The following is a 13494-nucleotide window of genomic DNA, read 5'->3' as shown; positions in this document are numbered from 1 at the left end:
AACCATATACAATGGCCGTCTCAGTCACTAGATCTCAACCCAATTGAACATTTATGGGACATTTTGGCACGGCGCCTGAGACAGCGTTTTCCACCACCATCAACAAAACACCACATTATAGAATTTATCATGGAAGAATGGTGTCGCATCTGTCACGTCTCCTCCCGTTGCTCCACTCCGGCGCTCAGATTCGCCGGTCTACTGAGCCACCGGTCTGAGCGCACCACCTCAGCAAACACAGGAATGGAAACCCAACGCACCCTAATCACCTCCAGCGCACCTGCACCTCATCATCTCATCACCACCACTATATAGCCCTGGACTGTTAGTTCATTGTTGTGTGTAATTGTTAGCGTCGTGTTGTTTACTCTCTCTTTGTTATTCTCTTTTTCATTATTAAGTAAACCTTTACCTTGTTAATTCCTGCGTCTGCGTCCTGCCTCTTCGTATACTCAGTACTCGTCACAGCATCCCTCCAATAGACTTCCAGACAGTTGTAGAATCTATGCCAAGGTGCATTGAAGCTGTTCTGTTCTGGCTTCCTTAACTCTCTCTCTCTCTCTCTCTCTCTCTCTCTCTCTCTCTCTCTCTCTCTCTCTCTCTCTCTCTCTCACTCCCCCCCTTCCTCCCCCCTCCCCCCTTCTCCCTGTCTCCCTGTCTCTCTCTCTCTCTCGCTCTCTGCCGCTATGTCTCTCATCCCATGCTATGATGCTATAGCCTCTGAAGGTGATAAATACTGAGAGTCCTGGCAGTGTCTGGAAGTGGGATGAGAGGAATGGTGGAGAGGAGTGGAGCGTCTCTGTCGGCCTTTCAAATATTAATCAAACTGAGCAGGAGGAGGGAGGAGATGGAAAGGAGTCCACTGGGAATATCACATCATAGCTCAGAGGAGACAGTGAGGAGATGGAGGGGGTAAGGGATGGATGGAGGGCAAAAATAAAGGAGCAATTAAGGGAAAGAAACACTCTCATTGTGTGGGAGATTAATTATAATTTTCATAACCCACCCACTGGGCACACTGGTTGAATCAACGTTGTTTCCACGTCATTTCAATGGAATAGACGTCTGTGCCTAGTGGGCAGAAAAAAATTGTGTTTGTGATGGAAAGCTGAAAAGAGGATCCATCACAAGGATATAATGCAAACAATGGCGCTGCCTACCACACAGGTAATGATTGTAGCAATGAGTCAAGTTATTCTGACAGCCTAAATTAATTTGATGATTAATTGCAGAGCATCAAGGCATGTAGTGCTGGATCTCCCCTGCAAATAATCTAAAGTGGAAAAATACAAGTAAACAGCTCCTGCTCTGTTTCTTTTCTTTCTCCTTTGTTGTCAGTGACGTCAGAGGTCCTGCTGTCTCTATATCCATGAACTGATCATTAGACAACTCTGCTGCTTACAGGCCTGTCTGGCTCAAGGTGCTATCTGACAGGAAAGCCATTGGAAGTGGCTGGTATTGGGTGATTCATTCATGTCCAGATATATTACTCTAGCTGTGACCTGTGACAACAGACGTGTGTTAAACTAAACATATTATTTTACTATGATTTCTGTACAGGGTTTTGTACAATTACAGACAGTTGAATGTACTGTATGGTGTTTCATGATGTTGAAATCTAAAAAACACAGTAGGCTGTTGACATCTTTATACACCATTTTAAAAAAGCAGGCTGTACTGTAAAAAGGTATTCATTTGGAGGAAAACATTTTAGCTATTCTCTACACCATATCCACATATTGTTTTGTAGAATCAAGATGAAGTATGACTTGCTTGTGACAGTTTATGGATCTCTCTTTTTACTGCCGGAACACAAATGAATTGAAACATTTACTGTGTGGCAGGCTTTCATATAGCCATCTTCCCTGTGGAGGCCTGTGGTTCACTTCAGTTCACTTGTTCCCGACAGTTGTTTCTTTTGTGACAAAATTTGACAAGTAACTATTGAGCCACTATGCTTTTCAGCCATCATTAACACACTCAGCTTGACACACACACTCTTGAGACACACTCACACACAACCCACACACACATACGTACACTCATTAAATCCCCTAGCCTTGGTATTTGAAGTCCTGCATGGGAAGACCTTCAGTTTTACCCAAAGCTTGTCATTAGTTTGGTGAGTCAGCAGCCGTTGTCCAAACACACACAGTCGATAACAGAACAGAGAACCATACTGACAGAACAGAAAGGACAGTGGGTTGCTGTTGTTCCATCCTGACCGGTTATCTACCTGTATTCTGACATGGCGGATTGGGGCTACATGAGCCTTTGAGCTGCAATCTCTCTCCCTCACAGAAGTCAGTCAGCACTCAGCAGTCGAGAGCCTCCCTGTTTTACTGTTCTTGGATTGCCCTTCAGTTTGGGCGGGAAAGACAGGTGGAAGCTAAAACAAGAGAGACGGGTGTCTGGTTGGTAAGACTCTGATCCGAACTATGGCATTAAAAGCTGTATCCTTTTTTAATGCATTTGAATAGGCATACTCCTTTAATGAGCACAATTAACAATGCGTAAATCTGTTAACTCTCTTGCCTGTTGTATCAAAGTGTTTTTAAGTTTTCTTTCTTTCTTAACTAAAGTTCAACAAAGTCCATTAATCTGTAAAATTGGCTATCTTGGGAGTTGTTCCAGATTTTCCAGATTACTTAGATGCCTGCTGCATCAACAAGCAAATTACAACATTAGCACTCTCTGGAAAAAAGATTATGCGTGCCGACCGCCGACCGGTCACTGCTGCCTGACACATGGCTGCTACTACCATTTAAATCGCAATCTCTTTGCCGGCGCCTAGGCTGTTTAATAGAGCAGCATAATAACTGAGCAAGTGTTTGCACTTTACAGAGGCTGTTCTAAGTCTCTGAAACGTTCTCTCATAAAACAACAGAGTGCTAATGGCTTAATTTCACCCTACAGAGGTATCCTTTAACAGATGGAGGATGGCTGGGGTGTATCAGGTCTCCTCCAACAGCCAGGAGAGTGTGTGGATTAGTGATTTAGGACTTATTCTACAGTCTGCCTGGCCTGTAAGGAAGGAAATGCACATTGATGTATATGATTAAACACAGGAGAGTGCTAATGCTTTTCAATTGTGGGAAACGCACTATGAATGACAGGCATTGATTGACTACCGGGAGCTCCAAAGATTATAGACTCTGTAAGATTGCAAACTCTTTAAGATGTGCCTTTGATCTTTAGAGTGGGTAAAGAGCATTGATTTCTCTGTAAAGTAGTCATTTTAGTGAATTGCCAACAAAGGCAGCAGAAAGTAAAAGGAAAGATGAACCCAACAACCCTGGAGGAAAACTATATGCCTAAAACATTTACATATTCACAAAGGAACTGGAACTTTCCTTCACTTTTCTTCTTCTGGTGTTCAACTGTCAGTGTGGCCTGTCATCTTATAGAGTCAACAGTGTATTAGGGGAGCCTTCCAAAACCACTGTCAGATCATGTAGGCCAACTGTAATGTGGCATAGATAGCAACGTGCACAAAGACAAACTGCACGCCGCACACAAATTAAATCATTAATTCGCGAACTGGCATTACATTGTAATATTTTTTTCTTTTTTTTTATACATAAAAATCTAATTCCTAACTTTAGAAAATACATGTTCATTCATTAATGTATTCATAAAGAACAGGCACTTGCTGACATCACACACTCATTCATTGATTCATTTGTTCATAAAGAGCATCTGGCACTCTGACCTTATTCATTAATGTATTCAGAAAGAACATGCACTCATTGAGGTTAGATGTAGAGGCTAACATAGAACTAACATATGGTTAGGAACTTCCCCATATGTCATTAGGCTCTGCAGAGTAGACACAAGTCTATGACGATGCCAGTCAAAGTTCAGCGGAATGGATGAAGAGAGGGAGGGAGGATAGCAGGAAGGAGGAAGGAGTGGGGTAGCGTTGATGATGGATAAAGAGAGTGTAAAGGAATTAGGAAAACGTGTGAGTAAGAGATGGGTGGATGGGTAGAAGCAGAATGGAAGCAGAGTAGAAGCTTGTTACAGAATGCATAGAAAATATGGAAGTATAGTGTGAGGTAGGAGAGTATTTTTGCTCTAACAGTGGTTGAGAGTAGAAGCCTATTATCTTGTCTAGGCAATGATGACAGAAACATCCTCCAGAATACTCACATACTCCATTCAGTGTGTCTGAAAATATCAGTAATGAATTTACCCCACAGTGATTTCCAGTCAGTCTACAAGTCTATAGCTGGGTAGCAGTCCCTCACGACAGAGAAAACTGAACATTGATCCTGTAATTGTCAGCCATTGTGTGTGTGTGTGTGTGTGTGTGTGTGTGTGTGTGTGTGTTTGGTTTTACTATCCTTGTGTGGACCAGAAGTCCTCACAAGGATAGTAAAACAAGGAAAGTTCTGACAAGTGGGGAGGGTTAGGATTACAATTAGGGTTAGGGTTAGGAGTTAGGTTTAGGTTGAATGGGAATCAATTGTTTGGTCCCCACAGGTTAGTAAAACAAATGTGTGTGTGTGTGTGTGTGTGTGTGTGTGTGTGTGTGTGTGTGTGTGTGTGTGTGTATGTGTGTGTGTGTGTGATGATAGATGGCAACGCTGTCTAACTGCCCTTGGCACTGCCCAAACTCAGTCAACAATCATTGTGTTTGTTTGTCAGCCCTCTCTCTATTCACAGACGTGTCATGTTGCGCCATAACGCTGAGCAATGGCCCGCTCCCACTCTTTACCTCTCTTAACCTCTCCCTCTCTTTCCATCTTATTCTCTCTCTTGTTCACTCTCTCTCTCAAATGTTTTCTCTCTCTCTCTAATTCTTTCTCCCCTCGAGCACAAACTTCTTTATGAACTCCAATCTGGCTTTAGAACAGCTCATTCCACTTATACTTGCCTTATCCACCTTTTTGCCCACATCAAGCAGGAAAGTGAGATGGGAACTATACAGGTATGGTCATGTTAGACTTGCAGAAAGCTTTTGACACTGTGGACCATTATATTCTCCTGATGAAACTGAAATGCATGGGTCTAAATGACGTAGCAGTGAATTGGTTTAGGTCTTATCTGACCAACAGAACACAAGTATGTAATGTTGGGGATGTTCTGTCAGAGGCCAAAGAAATATCCTGTGGAGTACCGCAGGGATCAATTTTAGGGCCTCTCTTATTTCTTATATATATTAATGATATGCCAGATACAGTAAAGTGCAAACTCCTTCTTTATGCTGATGGCTTAGCCATACTGGTATCAGGAAAGGATACAGTTTACATAGAGGAGACCCTGAGTAAGGAATTGCATTTTGTTAGAGATTGGTTGACTGACAACAAATTGTCACTACATTTGGGAAAAACTGAATCGATTTTGTTTGGAACAAAACGTAGATTGCTTAGGGCTGACAAGATAATGGTCAACTGTGCAGGCAAGGAGATTTAATCTAAAACAAGTGTAATTTATCTTGGTGAGTCCCTAGATCAATCCCTTACTGGAGACCTGATTGCTGCTAAAATTATTTATAAAATGGCGAACAAATTGAAATGTTTATATCATAAAACTAGATATTTTAACATCAAAGTTAAGAAACTGCTTGTCTCAACCTTGATTCAGTGTCATTTTGATTTAAGCCTGCTCTGCTTGGTATAGTGGGCTATCAAAAAAGCTGAATGCAGATCATGCAAAATAATGTTATCAGGTATATGCTGATTGTCCCCCCTAGGACCCACATAGGGCTACAGGAGTTCCGGAAGGTGGGCTTGTTGCCTTTGGAGTCCAGAGTGGACCAACTTAAACTTTATCATATGTTTGACATCTTAAATGATCGTGCCCCAGGTTATATGAAAAACTGCATTGATATGGTCTATAACCAACACAGTTACAGTACCAGAGCTAGTGTTATGTCTTGTAAAAGGCCAAGAGGAAACAGTATTTCGAGGAGCAAATTTTTCTATATAGGCATGTGTCTATGGAATAGCCTCCCCTTGGAGATCAAGCAAAGAAAAAGTAGAAATAGCTTTAAAAAGCAGGCAAAGGTTTTCATTTGGACAAGGTTATCTTTTTAAGGTTAGGGAAAAGTGCAGTGAATAGTGTCACTTTTTAGGATGTCAATATAAATTTATGTATTTATGGTTGTTTGTCATTTGTTCTTGTCTTTTAATCATTATATGTTTTTTTTTTTTTTTACCATCGAGGACCACTTTGGAAACAAGCGTTTTAATTATACTTTCAAGTGATATCCTCTGGGTCCACATTGTATATTTTGTTGTATATGTCTGTTACCCAAAATCAATTCAATTCAATTCAATCCCCTCTCTCTCTTTGGGCTGAGGAAGGAAGGCCCAAAAAATTGTCAAAGACTCCAGTCACTCAAGCCATAGACTGTACTCTCTGCTACCGCACGGCAAGCGGTACCAGAGCGCCAAGTCTAGGTCCAAAAGGCTCCTTAACAGCTTCTACCCCCAAGCCATAAGACTGCTGAACAATTAATAAAATAATGGCCACCCGGACAATTTACATTGACCCCCTGTTTATTATCTATGCATAGTCACTTTACCCCTACCTACATGTACAAATTACCTTGACTAACCTGTACCCCCGCACATTGACTCGGTACCGGTACCCCCTGTATATAGCCTCGTTATTGTTATTTTATTGTGTTACTTTTTATTAAAATGTTTACTTTAGTTTATTTAGTAAATATTTTCTTAACTCTATTTATTGAACTGCATTGTTGGTTAAGGGCTTGTAAGTAAGCATTTTACGGTAAGGTCTACACCTGTTGTATTCGGCGCATGTGACAAATACAATTAGATTTGATTTGATTTGAGTGACTCAAATCACACTCCCCAAGTGTCATAAATACAAATGACTTATGACTTACTGTAGACATGAGCATAGTTCCATGCTGTTGTTTATACACTGAACATGAAAATATAAACGCAACATGTTAAGTGTTGGTCCCGTGTTTCATGAGCTGAAATAAAAGATCCCAGAACTTTTCCATAAGCACAAAAAGCTTATTTCTCTCAAATTTTGTGCACAAATTTATTTACATCCCTGTTAGTGAGCATTTCTCCTTTGCCAAGATAATCCATCCACTTGACATGTTTGGCATATCAAGACGCTGATTAAACAGCATGATCATTACACATGTGCACCTTGTGCTGGGGACAATAAAAGGCCACTTTAAAATGTGCAGTTTTGTCACACGACACAATGCCACAGATGTCTCAAGTTCTGAAAAGTATTTATGTCTGTAATAAAACCCTTTTGTCGGGGAAAACCTGGCAGAATTTGGCAGTACGTCCAACCGGTCTCATAACTGCAGACCACGTGCATCCGCGCCAGCCCAGGACTTCCACATCCGGCTTCTTCACCTGCGGGATCGTCTGAGACCAGCCACCCTGACAGCTAATGGAACTGAGGAGTATTTCTGTCTGTAATAAAGCCCTGGGAGAAAAACTCATTGTGATTGGCTGAGCCTGGCACCCCAGTGGGTGGTCCTGGCTGCCAGGTGGGTGGGCCTATGGCCAGTCATGTGAAATCCATAGATTAGGGCCTAATTTATTTATTTCAATTGACTGATGAACTGTAATTCAGTAAAATATTTTTAATTGTTGCATGTTGCTTTTATAATTTTGTTCAATATAGTTTTATGAAACATAATGTTACTGCACTTACTACCCTTTCTGTGCCCTGCATTACCAGATGTGCTCTTTCTTTACTCTGTGAGTTTCTCATAGCATTGCTTCAGTCCTCCATCTATGGGCCTAGTGTGACTTCTGACATGCTGCGATAACTTATGTCATAAGCCATCATAACAGTTGATGAGTTCCCACAGCAGCCGTACCGTTCCGTGACGTTTTCTGAATGTTTACCTTTTGTTCCTTGAAATATGACTCAATGTTCAACATATAAAGTATGTTCTTTGCAGGGATGCTTGGTCTCCATGGTTACAGCAGTTCTATTATAGCTATAATAAAGAGGTTGTGAGGGAATGTTAAATAACTGGCTGCCGGTCTCCATCACCTCAGTCAGATGATTATGTAACCCCAAACCCAGAGGAATACTCTCATCACTCATGGCACTGTTGTGTCTAATGTAGACTAACACTAACCCCCAGTGGCAAGTTACAGTAAGGAAGAAAACTTGGCTTACAGAAACTATTGCGCAGAGCCATACATCTGGATGAATATGGTCCTGCTATTGTGAGGGATGGTTCCAGGACATCTGGCCTTGCTATCTCATTCCTTTCATATTTCTCATCTTTCTCCTCAGGTGTTCACTCGCTATGGGAAGTGTTACACGTTCAACGCAGGGGGTGAGGGCCGCACCCCTCTCATAACTACCAAGGGAGGGATGGGAAACGGTCTGGAGCTCATGCTGGACATTCAACAGGATGAGTACCTCCCTGTGTGGGGAGAGACAGGTGAGGACAAAAGTGTGTGTGTGTGTGTGTGAGTGCGGGTGCATGTGTGTGTGTGTTTGACTCCAGTTCATTACACAGCGATCATAATCTGCTGCTGAAAAAACATATGTGTTATGGCTTTACATCCTCTGCCATTTCATGGATTGAGAGCTACCTATCAAACACAACACAGAGGGTTTTCTTTAATGGAAGCCTCTCTAACGTAAACCAGGTAGAGTGTGGTATACCTCAAAGCAGCTGTCTTGGTCCTTTACTGTTTTCAATTTTTCCTAATGACCTACCACTAGCATTAAGTAAAGCCTGTATGTCTATGTACACTGATAACTCAACGTTATACACGTCAGTTACCACAGCAAGTGAAATCACTGCAACCTTTAACAAAGATCTGCAGTCAGTTTTAGAATGGGTGGCTAGCAATAAGCTAGTCCTAAATATATAAAAAACTAAAAGCATTGTATTTGGGACAAATCACTCGCTAAACCCTAAACCTAATCTAAATCTTGTAATGAATAATGTGGAAAATTAGCAAATTGAGGTGACTAAACTGCTTGGTGTATCCCTGGATTGTAAACTGTCATGGTCAAAACATACTGATGCAACAGTTGCTAAGATGGTGAGTGGTCTGTCCATGATAAAGCGCTGCTCTGCTTTCTTGGCATCACAGTCAAGCAAACAAGTCCTACAGGCCCTAGTTTTATCACACCTAGACTACTGCCCAGTTATATGGTCAAGTGCTGCAAAGAAGTACATAGGAAAATTACAGTTGGCCTAGAAAAGAGCAGCACGGCTGACCCTTAAATGTACACGGAGGGCTAATATCAAGAACATGCACGTCAATCTCTCCTGGCTCAAAGTAGAGGAGAGATTGACTTCATCACTTCTTGTCTTTGTGAGAGGTATTGACGTGTTGAACGCACCGAACTGTCTGTTCAAACATCTAACACACAGCTCAGACACCCATACATACCCCACAAGACATGCCTCCAGGGGTCTCTTCACAGTCCCTATGGCCACAACAGAGGCTGGAAAACGTACAGTACTACATAGAGCAATGACTACATGGAACTCTCTTCTACATCAGGTAACCCAAGCTAGCAGTTAAATCTGATTTAAAACACAGATAGAACAACACCTCACAGCACAATGCGGACTGTGAAGAGACACACACTCACGCATGCACATTCACACACGCATACTCACACAATATACACGTATTGTTTTATTTATGATTTAGAACAGGGTTCCCCAACTGGATTTGAATTTGGCCTGGGAGTGGTTTTATTTGGCCCCCCAGGTTTTCTGAGCAAAAGAGAAAAAAATATTTTTTTTTTATTGTGGGAATTTTCATTGTTGGACATAAAAGACTGTAAAAATACCAGGAAATCAGCTCCAAGTGATTTTAATTTAAGAAATCTGTTCCCAAGTATTCCCATGCATAATAGAGAGACATGTGATCGTATACAAATGTAAGCAAGGTTTGAAATGATTATGTTTTAGTCAAGCATTATATCTGTTTGGGCTTCTTGTGGTCAAGTTGCAGTCTACAAATTATTTGTAATTATGTTCCGGCCCCCCGACCATCCGCTCCAGAAAAAAATTGGCCTGCGGCTGAATTTAGTTGATGATCCCTGATGTAGACTATTGTTTTGTTATGATGTGTTGTTTTGTTCCTGCCTTGGCAACAGCTAATGGGATCCTAATAAATACTAAATACAGCTCACGTGTGTTGCTCTATCCAACAGACCACTCTATCTGTCTGCTGGAGCCAGTGGGTTCATTAGTTAAGTAAGCCATGCATGGATTGTGCAGTGATCCCTGCCTATGTTCCCTTCCCCACAGATGAGACATCATTCGAAGCTGGGATCAAAGTTCAGATCCACAATCAAGAGGAGCCACCCTTCATTGACCAGCTAGGCTTCGGGGTGGCACCTGGGTTCCAGACCTTTGTCTCCTGCCAGGAACAACGGGTAGGGACATTACATTTATTCGTAAAACTTTATTTAAACAAAATAGTAATACATATACAATATGCTACTATAAGCACCACCTGTGTAACTGTTGTAGTACTGAACACCTATTCAATTGTAGTTGTACTGTAGCTTATATTGTATGTGTAACAGGTGTCATGTGTGTCTGTTCCAGCTGATATATTTGCCCCCCCCCTGGGGGGACTGTAAGGTGACATGGATGGACTCAGAATTCTTTGAGACGTACAGCATCACAGCCTGCCGTATCGACTGTGAGACGCGCTACCTGGTGGAGAACTGTAACTGCCGCATGGTACACATGCCTGGTAGGTGAACCCTCCCACCCAGCCATTTACCAAGTCTGGACTTTTTAAGTTTTCAAGTTCAACTTAGATTAATTGATTAACAACTCTTTATGTACAGGAGATGCCCCATTCTGCACCCCTGAGCTGTACAAAGAGTGTGCTGATCCAGCTCTTGGTAAGGAATAGATCCAGACTGCTGTTTCTTAGACCATAGCAACTCTATTTCAGTCTCTATATGACTTACATGGACTAAAAAGAGAAGAAGTGTTAATGCTGCAGTCTTGCTCTTTGCCCCCAGACTTCCTGGTGGAGAGAGACAATGATTTCTGTGTGTGTGAGACGCCGTGCAACATGACCAGATACAGCAAGGAGCTGTCCTTCGTCAAGATCCCCAGCAAGGCCTCTGCCAAGTATCTGGCCAAGAAATACAACAAGTCAGAGCAGTACATAGCGTGAGTCTAATGTTCCAAACACCCGATAAAATCTTTACAGTGAGTATGGAGTACTTAGCAAGAAATGTAATGGCAAATAAATCTGCTTTGGGCTTTGGCCCTTGCATCTTTGACCATCCAGTTCCATTTCCAATACACAGCAAGTGCAACTAAGTAAATATTTTCTCTATCAGAAGCTTACATAAACTGTTTGCTGTTTAGATGTTGAATATGGTATTTTTCTGTAACAGTGACAATATCCTGGTTCTGGACATCTTCTTTGAGGCTCTAAACTATGAGACGATCGAACAGAAGAAAGCCTATGAAGTAGCAGGACTTTTAGGTATTTCAATTGTTTAAAAAACTATACATTTTATTTTTAAGGATACTTTGTTGGAAATGTGTATCTTTTGGGAAAGTTTATTTTCTTTGATAATCTTGTATTTCTCTGTTCTTCCCAGGTGATATTGGTGGTCAGATGGGTCTTTTCATTGGAGCCAGTATCCTTACTATTCTGGAACTGTTTGACTACATATATGAGGTAATCTTTTCATTCTCTAGTATTCTACAGTGACACTTTTCCATTATGCTTTCTGTCTCACTCATTATTGTAAGCTCTTGGAAAAGCAGAATTAAACATTTATGCGTTTTACAAATAACTGTCGAAGAGGCAGGCATACGTCAAAATGTCCACCTGTTCTCTTACCAGCATTTGTCTCAAATCGACAGCATCACTGACCTTTGTAGTGTGCATCTGTGTTTCGTCACAGGTGATAAAGTACAAGCTCTGTCGATGCTCAGAGAAGAAACACAAGCACAGCAACAACAACGACCAGGGAGCTGTTCTGAGCCTGGACGATGTGAAATGTCATGTCAGTAACTTTCACTAACCATTTGCAGCTCTCAGAAGGAGGCAGCCATATTGCTTCATGTCTAAACATCTCAATGAAGGATTTAATGTGTTCTAAATGAACATACATATGTAGGATCTTAATTTGAGCCAGTTTGCTACAGCAGGAAAATAATCCTGCAGCAACAGAAATGTGAATTATTATGTGGATTATAATTAATTGACCTTTTTGTAGAGGAAAATAAAGTCTGTGTAAATTGCAAACTTCAGAAGCCTTTTTAAACCTCAAATCTACTACAAGTTTTAAATAGCCTGCATTATTAAGATCCTACATCTGTACCTGGTGAGTTTCATGAATGTGTGCATGGGGGGATATGTCTAGTTTTGCCTCGCAGACAGCAGGATACAAGACAACCAATTCAATGATCATCCACATGCATCCCTTAGATTTCGTTGGCTAATGTAAATGGCTTTGCAACAGAAGAATGGAATACCACATTGAAGATCAAATAGCAAAAACAATATCCAAGCTTATATTTTTTCTAAGCAACAACGATAGTTACAATTGCTATCAATTGAGGTTGTGATGTTGTGTATCAGCTTGAGAAACATGTCTTCAACCCATCAATTTCCATCAAGTTTTCTCTCATCTATATCTTTGGAAAAAATCAAGATCTTAAAAGTAGCAGGTGTCTACCCACTGGGCACAAACTGGTTGAATCAATGTTGTTTCAATGTAATTTGTCATGGTAACCAAATTTCAACATAGACAAACCTTGTTTAAAATATGTTGAGTTTGTACCTTTAAAACAACGTCAGATCTTCAACGTTATATCCACTATCAGAAAAAAAAACTATAGGCTGGGCAGCACCTCCTACTAGAGAATTGATCTATCTACAGCTACCCTTTGGTCTCCCATCCAGAGTTTTAACCAAGTCCTACTTAGCTATGTCACTGTTTATTACCAATGTGCTATCGTTCGAATGATTGTTGAGCGATCTCCACTTAAAAACAAAATAACTTCACTGTTGTCATCGAAGTCATTCCAAAGGGTAGGTTTAACAGAGCAAATGAAATGTGACCATACTTCATCACTCATCATCAATGATGCTATTTAGGCCTATAAAGCATTTACAGTTATCAACAACTATTGTTTCAATTCAACCCAGAATGCAACTAAAAATAGACAATACAATAGGTCTAGGGTTTCAAGCTCTGGTTGATTTCAAATTGAAGGATATTTAGTGATATTGAATTGTGTTTGGTTGACAACGCAATCAAGTATCAACATTTGAAAGAGATGTTCTATATCTTCTGCTTGGATAGTTCCATCTCTGCCGCTTACTTAGTCTGTCTTTTATTCCAGTTTGTCTACAAATTAATAATTGATATGTTGGATTCACATCTCCATCTCAACCAAAAATCAAAGTTAATGAATAGGACTAAATCAAATCAAACTTGATTTAAAGTGCATTTACACTGAACAAAAATATAAACACAACATGTAGTTTTGGTCCCATGTTTTATGAGCTG

General features: G+C 40.8%; 1 protein-coding gene across 1 annotated transcript in view; it reads left to right on the top strand.

Moving 5' to 3' along the window:
* The window catches only part of LOC311150119 (acid-sensing ion channel 1-like), a gene marked incomplete at both ends in the record, with an annotated part of 64039 nt that extends 52039 nt beyond the window's left edge, over positions 1-12000 (top strand). Inside the window, 8 exons of the mRNA XM_084187409.1 lie at positions 8257-8407; positions 10247-10374; positions 10550-10700; positions 10798-10854; positions 10978-11131; positions 11362-11453; positions 11572-11651; positions 11881-12000. Of these exons, the coding sequence (XP_084043535.1) occupies positions 8257-8407; positions 10247-10374; positions 10550-10700; positions 10798-10854; positions 10978-11131; positions 11362-11453; positions 11572-11651; positions 11881-12000 (933 nt within the window). The remainder of the gene's footprint in view (positions 1-8256; positions 8408-10246; positions 10375-10549; positions 10701-10797; positions 10855-10977; positions 11132-11361; positions 11454-11571; positions 11652-11880) is intronic.
* Between the last annotated feature and the right edge of the window lie 1494 nt (positions 12001-13494).

The sequence above is a fragment of the Coregonus lavaretus genome (assembly GCF_964263955.1).
Source record: "Coregonus lavaretus genome assembly, chromosome: 22".
In the NCBI taxonomy this organism is placed as follows: Eukaryota; Metazoa; Chordata; class Actinopteri; order Salmoniformes; family Salmonidae; genus Coregonus; species Coregonus lavaretus.
Note: the sequence above shows the minus strand (reverse complement) of the source record. Positions and strands in the feature narration are given on the sequence as shown.